We start from the raw sequence: 15,166 nt of genomic DNA on the forward strand, positions 1-15,166 counted from the left end.
AAAGACTGATATTCCTGCTCCAACTCCTCGTTTGACTTCCGCAGGTTATCTCGTTCCTTCTTAAGATCAAACACCATGCGCGAAACTGTAGAAAATTATTGAGAAGAAGAATACCGCGCCTTGATAGACTCTTCCAAATTCTTCAGTGCAACAATTTCTTGTTGGAACGACTCTTCCAAATCAGAAAGAAAGACAAGTCAGAACGGCACGTCTCAAATAAATATATAAAACTGAGGCAGCAATTACGGCAGCCTTCGCGACTGCCTTCTTTATGTGAAACAACTACACAAAGGTCATGCGAAACTATAGGTTGACGGGTAACATCTTGAAGTAACCACAGATCTTCTAATGCCTTATCTCTATACCGATAAACTTTATCTCTTTCCTCCGACAATTTCGCCAACTTCGACGCCAAATCATCAGATACATTCTTCTAAGATAGAATAAAACTCTCTAATAAATTGTCATCTCGGTGAAGCCTATAATACACGCCGTCAAAAGAAAGCTTATCATCTTTCAAACCGCGATTATCATCAGACAAGGTTTGATTCTTGTCCAGAAGAGAGGGGTTTAGCATATTGGACACCTCTAGAGCCCTGGAAAGTTGGCCAGATAAGAAACAATGTTGATCCGAACGCGGACGCCAGCCTGAATTTTCAATTACAACTTGCTCGCATAAGCGCAAACGACCATTCTCCAACTGAGTAATCTGAGCCTTCAGTGCGACATACTCGTCTCTAGCATATTTTGCGGCGAATACGAATTCATATCGTTCGGACTTACGTTTTTGGTTTAAAGCTTAAGTACGAAAGACCTAAAAATCAAGAGGGGCGACGCAAAATAAAAACATGCACGATAGACAAAAAAATTTGGCAGAATGTCACCTTTAAGTTCCTCATTATTCGCGCGAAGCCTAGAAACATCATTTGCTCCAGCAGATAGCTCTGACACCTGCTTTTCAAATCATCAATGATTCATTCATACTTGCAGAGTTCATCAGTCTGAACCAAACGACGGCGAAATTCCTGCAAATACCAAAACTTCAGAGCCACGATAAACAAAGAAAGGAGTAAAAATCAATAAGAGAAAAACTTACTTCTGATTCAATGGCGATAAGTTTATTGCGCTTGGAAAGTTGGGACGACTCAGAATCAGTCTTGGGAGGCGACATACCTAGCGCGATAGTGGATTGGCTCGACATAGCGATAAATCTTTCAAACAAACGAACTTTATGAAAACAGGTTCTGTCGAAACAAAGAGGAAGAAATAAGGTGAAGTAGATGAATCTCTCTCTTCGAAAGTATTTATTGAAACAGGCGAACCGGCCGAAGCAGTAACCGGTCAAGAATTGGAACCTTGATGTGTCAATTGAGAAAAGGTGAAGTTACTGCACGTGCAAATAATCATACGAAAAAACCGGAGAAATGTCGGGCAAAAAAAGGCAAAAAGTCACAAATTCGAAGCTGAGATTCTCGCATTATTCCAATTACGGAAGAACAATGCGAGAAGAGGCAAAATGTAGGGGAGAAATATCGCACAAGACATAACTTAACTTCGCCCCAGATAAGACAACTCCAAACATAAAGTTATTGCGATAATCAAAGATTAAGGCGAAGAATATAAACGCGGCAGTAAAGAAAGAGTGCGAAGAAGTCACCATGCGATGAAGATAAAGCGAAGATCGTTTCAAAAGGAGTTGTACGAAAGACATAGCAAATAGCGCGAAGGACAGCGACATCTTCCCAAAGCCTAGCGAATAAGACAAACTGAAATAAGATCAGTTAACAAAGATCATGCATGTGAACCTTGGTTGTCTTCTACTGATATATTTGCCTATATAAGGATTCAAAAATGATGGAGAGAGAGAAATCAGTTGAAAGAGAAAGTCTAAAGAAACCACTAAGAAGAATAGAAAATATCCATTAGAACTTAGTATCCATCATATATTTCTCCATTGTTGTATGTAAGTTCATCTTGTGATCATTGTAAGAATTCCACACCTTCAATACAAAGTGTTTGTGAAGATCATTTTAGCGTCAAAGTGGTGAATAATATCATTAATGTTTGAGTTGATACACATGACTTAAGCTTTGTGTTATTATCATTATAACGGGTGTAGTTGTGGGATTTTCCGCAACTACATCAAATACAAGAATTTTGTTGCATGAAAGCTAATAATCTTGAATTAGCACGTAAAGAATTATAGACTATAGTAATTCCCCTCTGAAGGGAATTCCTGTTGCAGGCAGCCAATCATCTCCTACTATGAAATTCGAGACCGTGAAGGCAGTTGCATTCGTGATATCAATAGTACGATAACCAGGCCACTGAACTCTGCTGCTTGTGTTTGATCCAGGCCCCCTGTTACTGAATTCAGCATAATATAACGTGTCTAGAAATTCTCCAGTCCAAGGATCCCAACCCGAAGGATCAATCAAACTATCAATGAACGATTGACTGTAAATAGTCCTAGAGTACTCTCTCCATGGTCTTCCTAGGTATGTTTTAGTAGTGCCATTGCTCGATGCCAAGTCTGGGGAAGCTAAGATATTGCAATTCTGAATCGAGGTTCCAGTGTTCTGGTTTGGGTCTGCTCTTCCTTGAGCAGTTACCATATTAGCTTGCCTCGGATTTGGTAGCCTTGCATAGATATTGCAGTTCTGGAAAACAACTGCTGCATTACCGAATATGAAATCGACTGTTCCGTATATGTCACACTCTCTGTAGAATTGTCTGAGGGAGTGAGTATACAAGGTATCCTGGTACGCTTCAAAACTACACCGGTAGAAAGTTGAGAAGTCAGCTCCGCTTCGTACCGCCACTGCTTGGTTCATGCTCGGACCTGCTGTATTACGGAATGTGATATTTATCCCGACGAAACCTTCCCCAACCACAACTGCAGTTAATAAAGTCATGTGCATATTAGTGATGAATGCAGCGGATATAAGAAATTCTGAGCGCACTAATTAAAAATCACATCTAAAACAATAAACAATGCAAGGAGTTTGCTAGAATTACTGAAAGTTGCTGATCTGAAAGTAGTTGAGCCACCGCCAACGCTTCGATCTCCGGTGATTATAGTCTTATTGATACCATCTCCTATCATCATAATGTTTCTCTTGTTCTTAACGATGTCAACGTATTCTTGGTAAACACCGGATTTGATGTAAATCAAGAAATAACCATCTGCGATGCGTGTTTTATTTGGTGCAGCGGCGACTGCCTCATTTATGGTGGTGAAATTCCCACTCCCATCTTGGTTCACTACCACCATATCTCGCACTACAACTTTATCTGAAACCGTCTGGAGCAACTTTCTTTTGCTCGCTGACTCAAAGATCTCACGGTTCTGACTCGACATCTTTAACTGCAAGCCACCATCTCGAATCATGTCAGAGAACAAAAGCTTCCTCCCAATCTGCATCTTTCCTCTATTCTTTTCACGTACCCATCCCCGGTTATACAGAGCTAGAGATACGCTAGATATCTTGTTCTCATTTGAAAGAGGTGCGTACAAGGCACCCTTGACAATCTGAGGAGATGCAGTTTCTTGAAGGCCTTCGTAACAAGTTTGCTGATTTGTCAGTATGGCACTAAGCAAGGTTTGCATATCGTCAGCCTTCATTGCAGGGAGTGTTCTGGTGGAGTTAATACTACTAATAGTAGTTGACAAGTATTCCACATTTAGTTGTTCAAGTTGCCGGCAATCTTCTAGAGCTTGAACAACGTTTTTTGACAAAGTACGCGAGCGCATAAGAAGAGAATCAACTGAAGCCATGAACTTCTTTGTTTCTGATAAAGATTTACGTATGGAAAATCGACAGTAATCATAGACATTTGATTTCCCCGTTCCTGGAAATAAGGATTTGCAAAAGTTGGGGTATAGAGTTGCATTGCAAACTACTTCCGGTGCCACGGGCGTCGTAGGCGCATATGAAGGGGTGCTTGCAGCACTAGAAGGAGATGAGAGGACCAAAAGGAGAATAATATAACAAAGAGCTGTGTAAAGAGAAGAAGAAAAGAGTGTAGAAGCCATGACTAGGCTTCAGTTTGATTGAAGAATGAAGAAATTCAGCAAAGCTCATTTATAGAAACCGAAAGATGTTCATGATTTGTAAAAGAACGCGTTAAATGATATAGTAACGAAATTAGATATAAGTCTGCATCTTCAAGAGTAGAAAAAAGATGATGCTCTTCGAAACTCATTTTTCTAGTCAACTTTTCAAGTATTTCTTGGCTTCTCATGGGATATTAGTAGCAGCAGTTAATTTCAACCACTTATTGTCTCCTGTATATTATACCCCACGCAAGAATTAATTCAGTGGTATTGAACCTTAATTTCGCACAAGTGGTGCACAATGCACATTTCACTTTCTCCATGATGAGCCTCGACCAGTACAGCTTTGATGGTTTACAGCAACCAGTATTCCGTTTTATTGGAAAAATTTGGCACCAACCAGTACGATTTATCAGTGCCGGACCCATTTATCGCGTTGTTAGCCAAGGTCTGACGACAAATGTAATAAAACCACATAAAGACCAACTGGGAATCAGAAAAGTGTCGGTTTCGATCGACTAGAGTACATTTTCAGAGTCAAGGATGAAGAATTGGAGGTCTGTTTACATGTGAAATTGATGGCCAATAATTGATAAGGATGCTGAGAAAAGAAGACTAAAAAGAGAAGGATTTGGAAATGGTCTGCCCATAGTAAATGTGCAATCAAAGCTCTTTGACTTTGTCAAAGCTGGGACTTGACTTTATTAAATTATGGCGTAGTCCAATCTAGCATCTAGATTGGCAGCTACGTCCTATGATCATTCCAATCTAGCATCTAGATGCGCTGAATGGACAGCGAAAAGTAGAATTAGGCTGCACAGAATGGAACAGCTTAACCATCTCAGTCGTTGGATGAAATATAAATCAATCAACGCTAAACCATTCCGCAAAAAGGTGATTTTGGCTGCGCTGAACCATTCGACGAAACTGTCCCGTTTTTAGTTCACATGCAAAATATATCTAGAAAGAGAAATAATGTTAACAAATAGACAACGTTTTTTTTCAATCTGCAACACTTTTTGGCTAATCTAGTAGCCAAATCTAGCCCATAAGACTTAGTCATCTTTAATATTTATAGAGTAGTAAATGTTAGCGAAATAATTACTACATCGATACACATCTAACTTTAAGAATGAGTTTATTAATTAAGTTGTAAGACCAACTTGAAACTTGACACCAGTTGATGGTAACCAAGCTTTGCCATCAATAAATCGCCCAACAGTGAAGATATTAGCAGTTACAGCATCGTGTATAACATGATAACCAGGCCATTTAATCCGGCCAGACAACGATGAACCAGGTCCATAGTTCATATACTCTCCATAATACAACGTGTTCAAAGCGAAATCTCCATACCATTCAAGCCATCCTCTGGGTTGAACTTGATTACTCATATACGTCTGTAAGTAAACCGTTCTTGAAAATTGTTTCCACGGCCTGCCAAGATAGGTTGGTTCTGTTGCGTAAATGTAGCTGCGTTGTATTGAAAACCCGGTGCTTTGGTTCGGATCTTTTCGGCCTTGGGCTGTTATTGTGACCTTTTGGTGTGGTAATGGTTGTCTAGTGAAAATCTTGCAGCCTTGGAGTACGGCAGCTCCATTGCCAAAGATGAAATCTATGGTTCCGTAAATACTGCATTCGCGATAGAATTGACGGAGGGAATGAGCGTACAAGGTGTCTTGGTAACCTTCAATGCTGCATTGGAAAAATGCTGATTGATCCGAGTCGACTCTTAGGGCCACGGCTTGACGGTTTTGTGGACCTGCCGTGTTCCGGAATGTTAAGTCTCTTGCTATGAACCCCTTTCCCGAAACAGCTAAACAGAACATGAAAAAGAAACTCATTATTGCTGGAAAATCACGTAACATGTATCTCCAGAACGACTTCTAGATATCGAAAAGTTAAAAATCAGTTTGACAATAACATTTTAGAACGACTTCTAAAAGCAGAAACGTCGGCTTTTTGTGAAGCAAAATACTATTGCTTCTGACTTCTGCTTCAAACGCGCTATAAATTATGGGGCAAGAAGCGTAAGCTTACCAAATGTTGCTGTTCTGAAAGTAGTCCACCCTTGCAAGAAATTACGGTTAGCCGATATAACTGTGACTCCCATTCCATCCCCTACCAACATGATATTTGTCTTCTTCTTTTTCAGTTCCACATTCTCGTTATACACTCCCTTTTTCACATATATCACGTACCTTTTCTCGCTGTAATTAGGAGCTTGGTTCACTGCTTCCATGATTGATTGAAATTGCCCGCTGCCATCCAACGCCACGACTGCATCCGCATTCATACTCTGAGTATGTGCAGCTACGGATTCACGGTCTCTGTCTGAAACCCATGGAGGAAAATCTGGATCCAGATTGTGGCGGTTCCAAGTAGGACGATCATGAGTAGTCGTTCTATTTACATGTGGTTTAGCTGGAACACTATGTAACGTATTGTACATGGATAAAACGTTGCTAATTAGTTGCGTCACCTGTTTTAAACTTCCTCTAATGTACCTCTCTATATGGCCTGTTGTGCCTTCAAAGCCTTCTAAACACGTATCTTGATTACTCAAGGCAGCACTTAGCCACGCTTTTAGGTTTCCTTCGTGGTGTGTTGCGATCGAACTGTTCCGGATTTTCTCCATTTCCTGCATTGACCATCCTAATTCGTCGACGGAGTAATCAAGAAGCTCGACGCAATCTTCGACTGCAATTTGCTCGCGTGGGTTTGTGGATAAATCAGTGAATTTCGTTACCAGCGTAATGGCTCGTTGTGCTTCGTATATTGTTGCCTTAAGTGCTGCATTTAGAATCGAGGTCGGAGTTTTAGATGGGCTCATACGTGCACATTCGGATTGGAAATTCGTGTAGCATGATTCCGTGTTTACGGTGTCAGTGCAGACTTGTTTGATCATGGCATCGATGGTTTCATTTTCGTAATTAGCAGTAGAAAGATCTTCAAATGAAGAAAGGAGAAGAAGAATAAGAAGGATATAATTAGCTACTGCCATTGTGAAATGGAAAAATGAGAATTGGTATTAAAAAGATTACCTCTCTATATAATGAGGATGATAAGAATATATATGTAGTTTCAATTGGAAGTAAGGTTTATTCTTTAAGTAGTCATGAATGAGTCTCCAAATATTTAGTTCCATGGACCTTAGTATGGTTCTTCTTTCATATTCAAGGTTGAAGTTATGCTTAAATTTGGCGTAGTCCATGCATTGTTTTTTATTCTGCACTTTTGCTTATGACTTGTTCATGCTGTTTAAGTTAGAATATTGCGGCTCTTTTTTTTTTCTTGCTAAGTAAAAGTTTTATTGCTAAGAAGAGCAATTACACAGTGGAGTTAAGGAAATTTAGGACATTTCCCCACCATTCCCCCGAGGTTCTAGACCTCTTGCTAAATTTGGCTGCTTGATCAGCCATAATATGGTTCCTTTTTAAGAAGTTAAATTGAGAAAACAAAAAATTGGAAGCTAAAGTTTTACAGTCATTTATGACTGTTTTATTATACCAGTACAACTGGTTGGAAGATGAGTTCAGAGACTCAATAACTAATTTAACATCACTAATAAAACAAATTTTCTGCAAGTTTTTCTCTTTTGCCCATTGCACTGCCTCCAAAACAACCAGACTTTTTGCTTCTTCAGCATTCCTCAATGACCCTACCTTAAGCTTGCATCCAATGAAGTACCTGAGATATCTGTCAAAATATGACCAATACCAGAGAATTTAGTATCCTTATCAAAAGCTGCATCACAGAAAAGAATAACGCAGTCATGTGGTAAAGAGACAGTGACATAAGATAAGTTCTTTTCTTCTGCAAGATCATGAGAGGGGACCGAAAGAGGAGTATCATTTTTTAAATAAATTTCTATGTCATTGACTAGTTTAAGAGCCAATCTAGTTGTAGATAAATGATTGAGAACTTTCTCCAGAAAAGTGTGGAAGCATCTATCTTTCCATATGCTCCAAGCAATAGTAAAAACAGCAATTGCCTTATCTTTCAAGGAGTTATCCATGGTCCACTTGATGACCCAATCATGAATACTGAGAGAGGATGCAATATCTTGTTCAATTAGATCTGCATAAGGGGTTAGCGCCCAAACTGACCTAGCAAACCAACAATGAAGAAGTAGATGTTCAGGAGTTTCTATCTGATTAGAATTACACATGCTGCAGAGGGAGTAATGAGTATTATTATACCTAGCAAGAACAGACTTGGCAGGAATGATGTTTTCATGACATTTCCATATAAACAAAGCAACTTTAGGAAGAATAGGCAGTTTTCATAGAGCCTTATAAAAATGATTACTACCTAGATTATTGTTCATGTAATTTATCTCCCCTGAAATAACTTTGTATGCAGACTTGACAGAGAATTGGCCATTTTTAGAAAAAGGCCAAATGAGATTATCATTCCCAGAAAAATGAATTCTAGTTGCAAGAATGTTTTTAGCATTGTGAGGGGTGAAAAAAGCATTAACAAGATCAGGAATCCAATTCTTGGTGTTTTCATCAATAAGATCAGAAACATTCAAATTAGGATTAGGTCTAGCTTTGAGAACTGGCTCAACAGGATCAGACAACCAATTATCATCAAAAGCTGAAATACTCTTACCATTCTTTACTTCCCAAACAACATTATGATCTATAAAATCTAGACCTCTACTAATACTTCTCCATGTCCAGGAGCAGTCAACTTTGTTGGGGTGATGAAGAGGATGAACATTTTTAAAGTATTTATATCTAAGAATAATGACCCATAAAGCAGTAGGGTTGTGAATCAAATTCCAAGCAGTTTTAGATAAAAGAGACAGGTTCATGTGTTTAAGATTTCTAAAACCTAGACCACCTTGGTATTTGTGAGTACAAATTCTTGGCCAGACTCTAAAATAGATACCTCATGGGCTAGACTTTCCCAACTAAAAATCTCTTTGGGAGGATTCCATGTTGTTAATAATGTTATCTGGGATAGTAAAGGTGTTCATGTGGTAAATAGGAGAAGATTTAAGAACATGTTGAACCATAACAGACCGGCTAACAGTGATGGGGAAAACTAAGACATTCAAGATATTTAACATGGGTTAGCTCATATCGATCAAAATAAAAACATGGGTTAGCTTATTTTCTCAGTTTTCACCCTTATTAGGCCTATTCTTATGCATATGACAAATATCAGATTTTTGCCATATATGTACCAGCTAGTGATTCGAATTCCAAACTTGAGATTTGACTTCGGAGAGAAGGAATGGATTAATCCAGTCAATGCAGTGTCAAAGTCAAAACATTGAAAAAATAAATAACTTTTCATTTCTCACGTATTCTTTGCGATTTACAAAAAAAAAATCAAGATTGCTAATAGGGGTACCAAATTGTTTGGGGGTGTACCAATGGGCAATGGATGCCTTTGTTTTTCGTGTATTTTGGTAGACTCCCGAGTAATTTGGTAGCCTTGTTAGTTGTCTTGCTTCTTTTCTCGCTTATAATGAAACCAGCCTATCTTTTTGAAACAGAGGGAGTAGTTATTTGTGATTTTAAACATCAAAGAAAATCAAGTCAATTTTTATATTACACTTTTATAGATTAATCTCTTTTTTTTATGGAAAATGTAACTTATATTAGTGAAATAATATAGCACAAAAGATTTATGAGCTCATTTTTATTAAATAATATTGGAAAAGTTGAGGAAGCCCAATCCGATCCAGCTGCAATATGCATGCCGATTTGTTGTCCACTGAGTAAAGTAAAAAAAGGCATATCCCATTGTCAAATTTTCTTTTTTAAAAGCCGCATTGATAAAAATTATCCAATCCGAAGTTAAGTCAGACCATTTTTTTGTGGGGATATTTCTTCTTTGGATCTTCATTGTTTTTTGGATCTTCCCCTAAGAATTCTGATGCAAGAATTTCTTGATTCGTTGTATGAGGTGATTCGGATTTGGATTGATTTTTTCGAAAATTGTTGAACATTTGTGCTTCCAAATAAACTAGGATATGGTTGCGATTTTATCCGACCATTGCATGAAATCTTTATCTGTGATCCACTCTTTTATCCAATTTGCTATGGAGTCCGACCGAATTCTAGTGTGTTCACCGCATCTAGAGAAAGACCAAACCAAATAGCTCCTGCAAAGGGACAAAAGAGAAATATGAGTTGTTTTGATTCTTGTTCCTCGGAATTACACATTGGGAACTCTGTGTTTATGTCTGTATTATGCACTCCGAGAGTCTTGAATTAGTTGGGAGCGCTTTTTGAGCTAATTTCCAGACGAATAATTTAATTCTCGTTATTACCAGAATTTTCCATATCTTTTGCCAGGGAAAAAAAATTTAAGCTATTTTCTTCTTGATTTATGAGAAAATTATATACATTTTTTGCCGAGAAGATTCCCGAGGGATGATGTTGCCATATGATTTTATCTTCTTTTTCACTTTTTAGAGATATAGCTATAATTTTCACTTTTATATCCGGGTCAAAATAGGTATCAAGTTTGTCTTGATCCCATATGTCTCCAGGAGTTATCAACTCGTTTGCCTTCCGCGGAACATGTTCTTGAATATTAATGGGTTTTTAAATAATATATGTATTAGGAACCTCCCAAATTTTTGTAGATGCTCCATTTTTTTACTTGCCAGACAAAATTGTCTTTAATGAGATCCAACCCTTTTTGTATGCTAGTTCAAACTCAGGATAATTTAGAAGACCTAAAAAATTCCAGACGATGAAAGTTTGGGAAATATTTTGCTTTGAGGAGTTGAACCCAAAGTTGATCTTGATATGAAATGAGATGGTTGGCTAGTTTAGTAAGAGAACAATGTTAAATTGGTGTGGATTCTTGATTCCTAGACGACTCAGATGAGTCAGGAAAACACAAATGAGGTGTAAGTCATTCACCAATCGTTGCGTGAGCCGATATGTTAACACCCGTAGTAGTATAAGATGCAACCAATCTCAAGCTTTTTTTCAACAAACTTAAAGATAGAATTATAATCCAACAAATTTGAAACCAATCTGATTCAACGAATTTAAATAAGATTGGTATTGGTTTTAAATATACAAGTGGAGTGCACGTGTGTTGCACGTCGGCAAATCATATATAGCTTATCTTCCATTTTCTTAGTATCGGCAAATCATATATAGCTTATCTTCCATTTTCTTAGTATTTTCTCCTCCTTCAACTACTTAGATCTATGGATTGAAAGTATACAGAAAATTACATTACTTAACCAAATAAAATTAGTGTTGCAGCAGCAGCACAATATTGCATGTAGGGAAATGTTCAGGTGTTGCAAGAAAAAAGGGAATAAAAGCTAGGCTTCCTAGTTCCTATAGATATTGAGATTTTGCAGTAACTTGTAATTATAAATAAATAGTATTAATTTACCATGGGAACTAAAATTATGAGGCAGCTGCTTCTTGACATTGTATCAACCATAGAACCTTATCCATCACTTGATCTGCATTAAATCAACGCTGGAAGTTGTCAAAAAAAATTCACTGGTTAAAATTGAATTAGCACCATCAAGAATGCATTGGACTTGGAGAATCAAACACAACCCACTGACATCCTGAAAATTGCTCTCTTCATCACAATTAGAGCAGTAGTGATCACCCAGATCATCTCCCATATTATCTGGCTGAAAATCTGCTCTCATAAACAGCCCAGATTGATTACCTTCATAGTTTTAGGTTCATGGAAGAAAATTATCACATAAATGGATAGTTTAGAAAATAAGGAAACCTCGAATCGCTGTCAATGAATAGTCGTCAAATGCAGCTGTTATTTTCTAATCAAACCATTAGGAGAAAAAAAGAAGAGAATTATACAATAGTATGATGCAAAATGGGGTTTCAAACTAACTATGAGTAATTAAGAGTTTAACTGTATCAAAACGCTGGTAAAATTCAAGAAACCCAGATCAAACCCATAATCAAGAATTAAAACTACTAAATCAAAACTAACGGATGAAATCTTACCAGTAGTTGCACGATTGCATCTTCAGATTGCAACTGTGAATGTTCATTTGTAACCCTAGAAATTGGATTTGTGAATGAGGGGTTTGGGATTTTATTAGTAAAATCTTCATATTCATCATGAATTCTTGATACCGAGCTCAAATAATTGTAGGTTTTTCTCAGAAAAATGTTAATGGAGGGTTAGATGCTTCTGGTGTCATCATTGATAAACATAACGTAACCCCCAAAATTAACAGAACCCTAGTATTATAAAATAAATTAGAAAACAATTTTATTAGTTTTAGAAAATATTCATACCAAATTCAAAGAAAAGAAACATTCGATTCGATGGTTGATCTCCTCCATTAATTGTTCGAAACATAATTGGAGATTCACTTATGGGAATTTAGTTGTTGAGAAGACAGAGAGCTTAGGGAGAAAAAGAAACATCGAGGAGAAAGAGAAGAAGGGCTGGTTTTGTGTACAGGGTAATTTCGTAGTTTTGAACTGACAGTCTCAGCTGAAGATGAACTTATTCCAGCGACCAACTACAAAATACGGGATAGACGAATAGTACGTGCGACGTACCAAAAATACGCGCGGGAACGAAAAATGGTTAGCGTTTTTCAAGAAGAGTTGTTGGCATTAAAAGGGGAGAGATATCCATCCTTTTCTTCTCCTTTGGCCTTCAATACATCACCCACTGTTGTATTATCTAGTCCTTTATGTTGCCAACTTGCAGTAGATGAGGTAACACACAGTCGGTGAAGAAGTCCATGCTTTAGCATTTCATTGCACGACCTTATAATGCCTTGCATTTTGATCCTTAAAAAGAGGAAAATAAACTTCTATGTACCCCAAATTCTTTTGTTTCAAATCCGTCTGGAAATGAGTAGAGTTTTTAAACCTGCTTACCCGTAACATTATAATAATTTAGCAACTTTAATGGTGAGTAAAATCAAAAATTCTTTTCTTTCTGTGTCACGAAAGACCTTGTTCTTTTGTTAGTGGGCTTTGTTTTTATTTATTTCTGTTTAGTAGGTTTTAATTGGTTGAGCCCAGTTGTCATTAGGTTAATCGGTTTAGTTGAGATGCATTGATAGCCGTCTGATTCAGATGTAAGGATTGGTCTATTAATAATCAATCATTGTATTCACCTGGTTTTATCAATGAAAATACAACATAACTGCTTCTTCTCCTCCCTTGATCGAATTATTCTTCTAAAGAGCTGTTTCTGTGCTAATTTGTAACATAGATCGTTACAATCGGTATCAGAGTACTCGATCTGAGTGTCCTGTGAAAGATGGTTAACCAAAAAGATTTTTATGATTTATACAAGAAGTTCAGTACCCTGATGAAGAGTCATGAAGAAATTTTGCAGAAGTATGATGAATCTCAGAGAAACATCAGTAAATCCATACGCTCCGAGATGGAAGCGATGGAAGAAAGGATCGTCAACAAGCTAAAGACTGGAATTGGAGTGTTGCCGCCACCAAATGGACATATACCCCAAGACAGGTATGCATATGGAAGCAACACTGGAGGCAATCAATAAATCACACCTCAGTTCTCCAATCCACAGAAACCCAAGGTTGAGTTTCCTAAATTTAATGGCACTAACCCTAGATCTTGGATTAGGAAGTGTAGAAAGTTTTTTCAATTACATTTGATGGATGAAGAGAAGAAAGTTCTGCTTGCTTCATTATACTTAGAGGGTAAGGAAGATAATTGGTTTCAAGATTATCAAGAAGGGAAAGACCTAATTGTATGGGAAGAATTTGCTGCTGATATAAATTTTCGATTTCAAGAATTGGGTCATGATGACATTGTGGGTGAGTTCAATAAACTGAGTCAAGATGGATCAGTGATGGAGTACCAAGAACTTTTTAAGGAATTAAAGGCCCTTATGCTTGCTACGAACAAACATCTGACTGAAGAATATTTTACCTCCACCTTTGTCAGTGGACTGAAAGAAGAACTCAGGCTAGCAGTTCAAATGTTTTCCCCAACAAGCCTTAAGAAAGCCATGTAACTAGCAAGGATGCAAGAAGCAATACTGGAAAAAGCAACTAAAAGGATCAGGTATATTCCAAAACTACCTCCTCTTTCCATTCCCAGTAGCAGCAGCAGTAAAGGTTTTGTTACTTCACCAACAACTAGTTCCCCTTCACCAAAGAGCAGAAGCAGTCCAAAATTGCCTCCTATAAGGAAGCTTAAATATTCTGAAATGAGATCAAGGCGTGAAAGAGGCTTGTGCTACAACTGTGATGAGGTGTACAGTCAGGGTCATAAATGCTCTAAGCAACAGCTATTCATGCTAGTAGGAGATGATGAAGAACATGGCACATCTGAATAAGAGTCACCAGACAACACAACATTGATCCAATAGATAGAGGATGAAGTAGAAATCTCAATACATGCTTTGTCAGGTAATATTTCTCACAATACTATAAAAGTTCTTGGCAAGACTAAGAATAGAAGACGCATCACCATACTGGTAGATAGTGGCAGCACCCACAGTTTCATGGACCCTGAGCTAGCCAAGAACAGTGGAGCTCTTATTGAGCCAACTACAGACTTTCATGTAGCTGTAGCAGATGATAATAAACTACTCAGTGATGCCTGATGCCCTAACTTCAGCTGGAGCATGCAAGGGCATAAGTTTCAGTTTGACATGAGATTAGTGGGATTAGGAGGCTGTGATATGGTATTGGGTGTAGATTGGATGAGAGATATTAGTCCAGTTAAATTTGAATTTAAGAAAATGACTATAAATTTCAAGAAGGGTGGAGAAGAAGTTACCTTGTTATGTAACACTAAAGCTGCTAGCATTTCTCTCATGTCAGGAAGTGCTTGTAAGAAAGAAAAACATGGAGTTATGGGGCATTTATATGCTATATGTGCTTGTAAGTCCGAACAGCTAGCTAGCTTTCGACCTTGGTTCTTAGCCTGAGAAACTATCTCTTGGTGATTAGTAGTCATAACATCCGATCTTTCTTTACACATGTGTAGATACACTTTACACTCTTATCACATGTCTTTATTTGTTATCAGTGCTTGGATTGTGCCTTTGATAGCTAGATTGACATCTCCATTTTGCTGTGAGCTTAAACTGACTTGCACATGTCACATTTGATGGAATCTGAGCTTATAT

At 37.7% G+C, this 15,166-nt stretch overlaps 2 protein-coding genes and 1 long non-coding RNA gene across 3 annotated transcripts; all 3 read right to left on the reverse strand.

Annotated features, from left to right (window-relative positions):
- Positions 1 to 2,022: 2,022 nt before the first annotated feature.
- Positions 2,023 to 4,142, reverse strand: LOC113355235 (pectinesterase-like). The gene is made up of 2 exons (XM_026598056.1): positions 3,019 to 4,142; positions 2,023 to 2,896 (listed from the first exon to the last, which is right to left on the reverse strand). Exons 1-2 carry the CDS (start codon positions 4,034 to 4,036, stop codon positions 2,208 to 2,210), a joined length of 1,707 nt encoding a protein of 568 aa, XP_026453841.1. The 5' UTR covers positions 4,037 to 4,142; the 3' UTR covers positions 2,023 to 2,207.
- A 926-nt stretch (positions 4,143 to 5,068) lies between these two features.
- LOC113355236 (putative pectinesterase/pectinesterase inhibitor 22) lies at positions 5,069 to 7,061 on the reverse strand. The gene is made up of 2 exons (XM_026598057.1): positions 6,098 to 7,061; positions 5,069 to 5,873 (listed from the first exon to the last, which is right to left on the reverse strand). Exons 1-2 carry the CDS (start codon positions 7,059 to 7,061, stop codon positions 5,203 to 5,205), a joined length of 1,635 nt encoding a protein of 544 aa, XP_026453842.1. The 3' UTR covers positions 5,069 to 5,202.
- A 4,199-nt stretch (positions 7,062 to 11,260) lies between these two features.
- LOC113355237 lies at positions 11,261 to 12,499 on the reverse strand. Its single transcript, XR_003362216.1, has 2 exons — positions 12,034 to 12,499; positions 11,261 to 11,843 (listed from the first exon to the last, which is right to left on the reverse strand). It is a non-coding gene; the product is annotated as an uncharacterized LOC113355237 (long non-coding RNA).
- Between the last annotated feature and the right edge of the window lie 2,667 nt (positions 12,500 to 15,166).

The sequence above is a fragment of the Papaver somniferum genome, chromosome 3, assembly GCF_003573695.1.
Source record: "Papaver somniferum cultivar HN1 chromosome 3, ASM357369v1, whole genome shotgun sequence".
NCBI classification, from domain to species: Eukaryota; Viridiplantae; Streptophyta; class Magnoliopsida; order Ranunculales; family Papaveraceae; genus Papaver; species Papaver somniferum.

What these genes read in the sequence shown, in the direction of transcription:
- LOC113355235 (XM_026598056.1), bottom strand. Translation starts at nt 4,036, where the DNA reads ATGGCTTCTACACTCTTTTCTTCTTCTCTTTACACAGCTCTTTGTTAT. An exon ending in TTTCAGATCAGCAACTTTCA is followed by an intron (nt 2,897 to 3,018) that starts GTAATTCTAGCA and finishes TATTAACTGCAG; the next exon opens with TTGTGGTTGGGGAAGGTTTC.
- LOC113355236 (XM_026598057.1), bottom strand. Translation starts at nt 7,061, where the DNA reads ATGGCAGTAGCTAATTATATCCTTCTTATTCTTCTTCTCCTTTCTTCA. An exon ending in TTTCAGAACAGCAACATTTG is followed by an intron (nt 5,874 to 6,097) that starts GTAAGCTTACGC and finishes TGTTCTGTTTAG; the next exon opens with CTGTTTCGGGAAAGGGGTTC.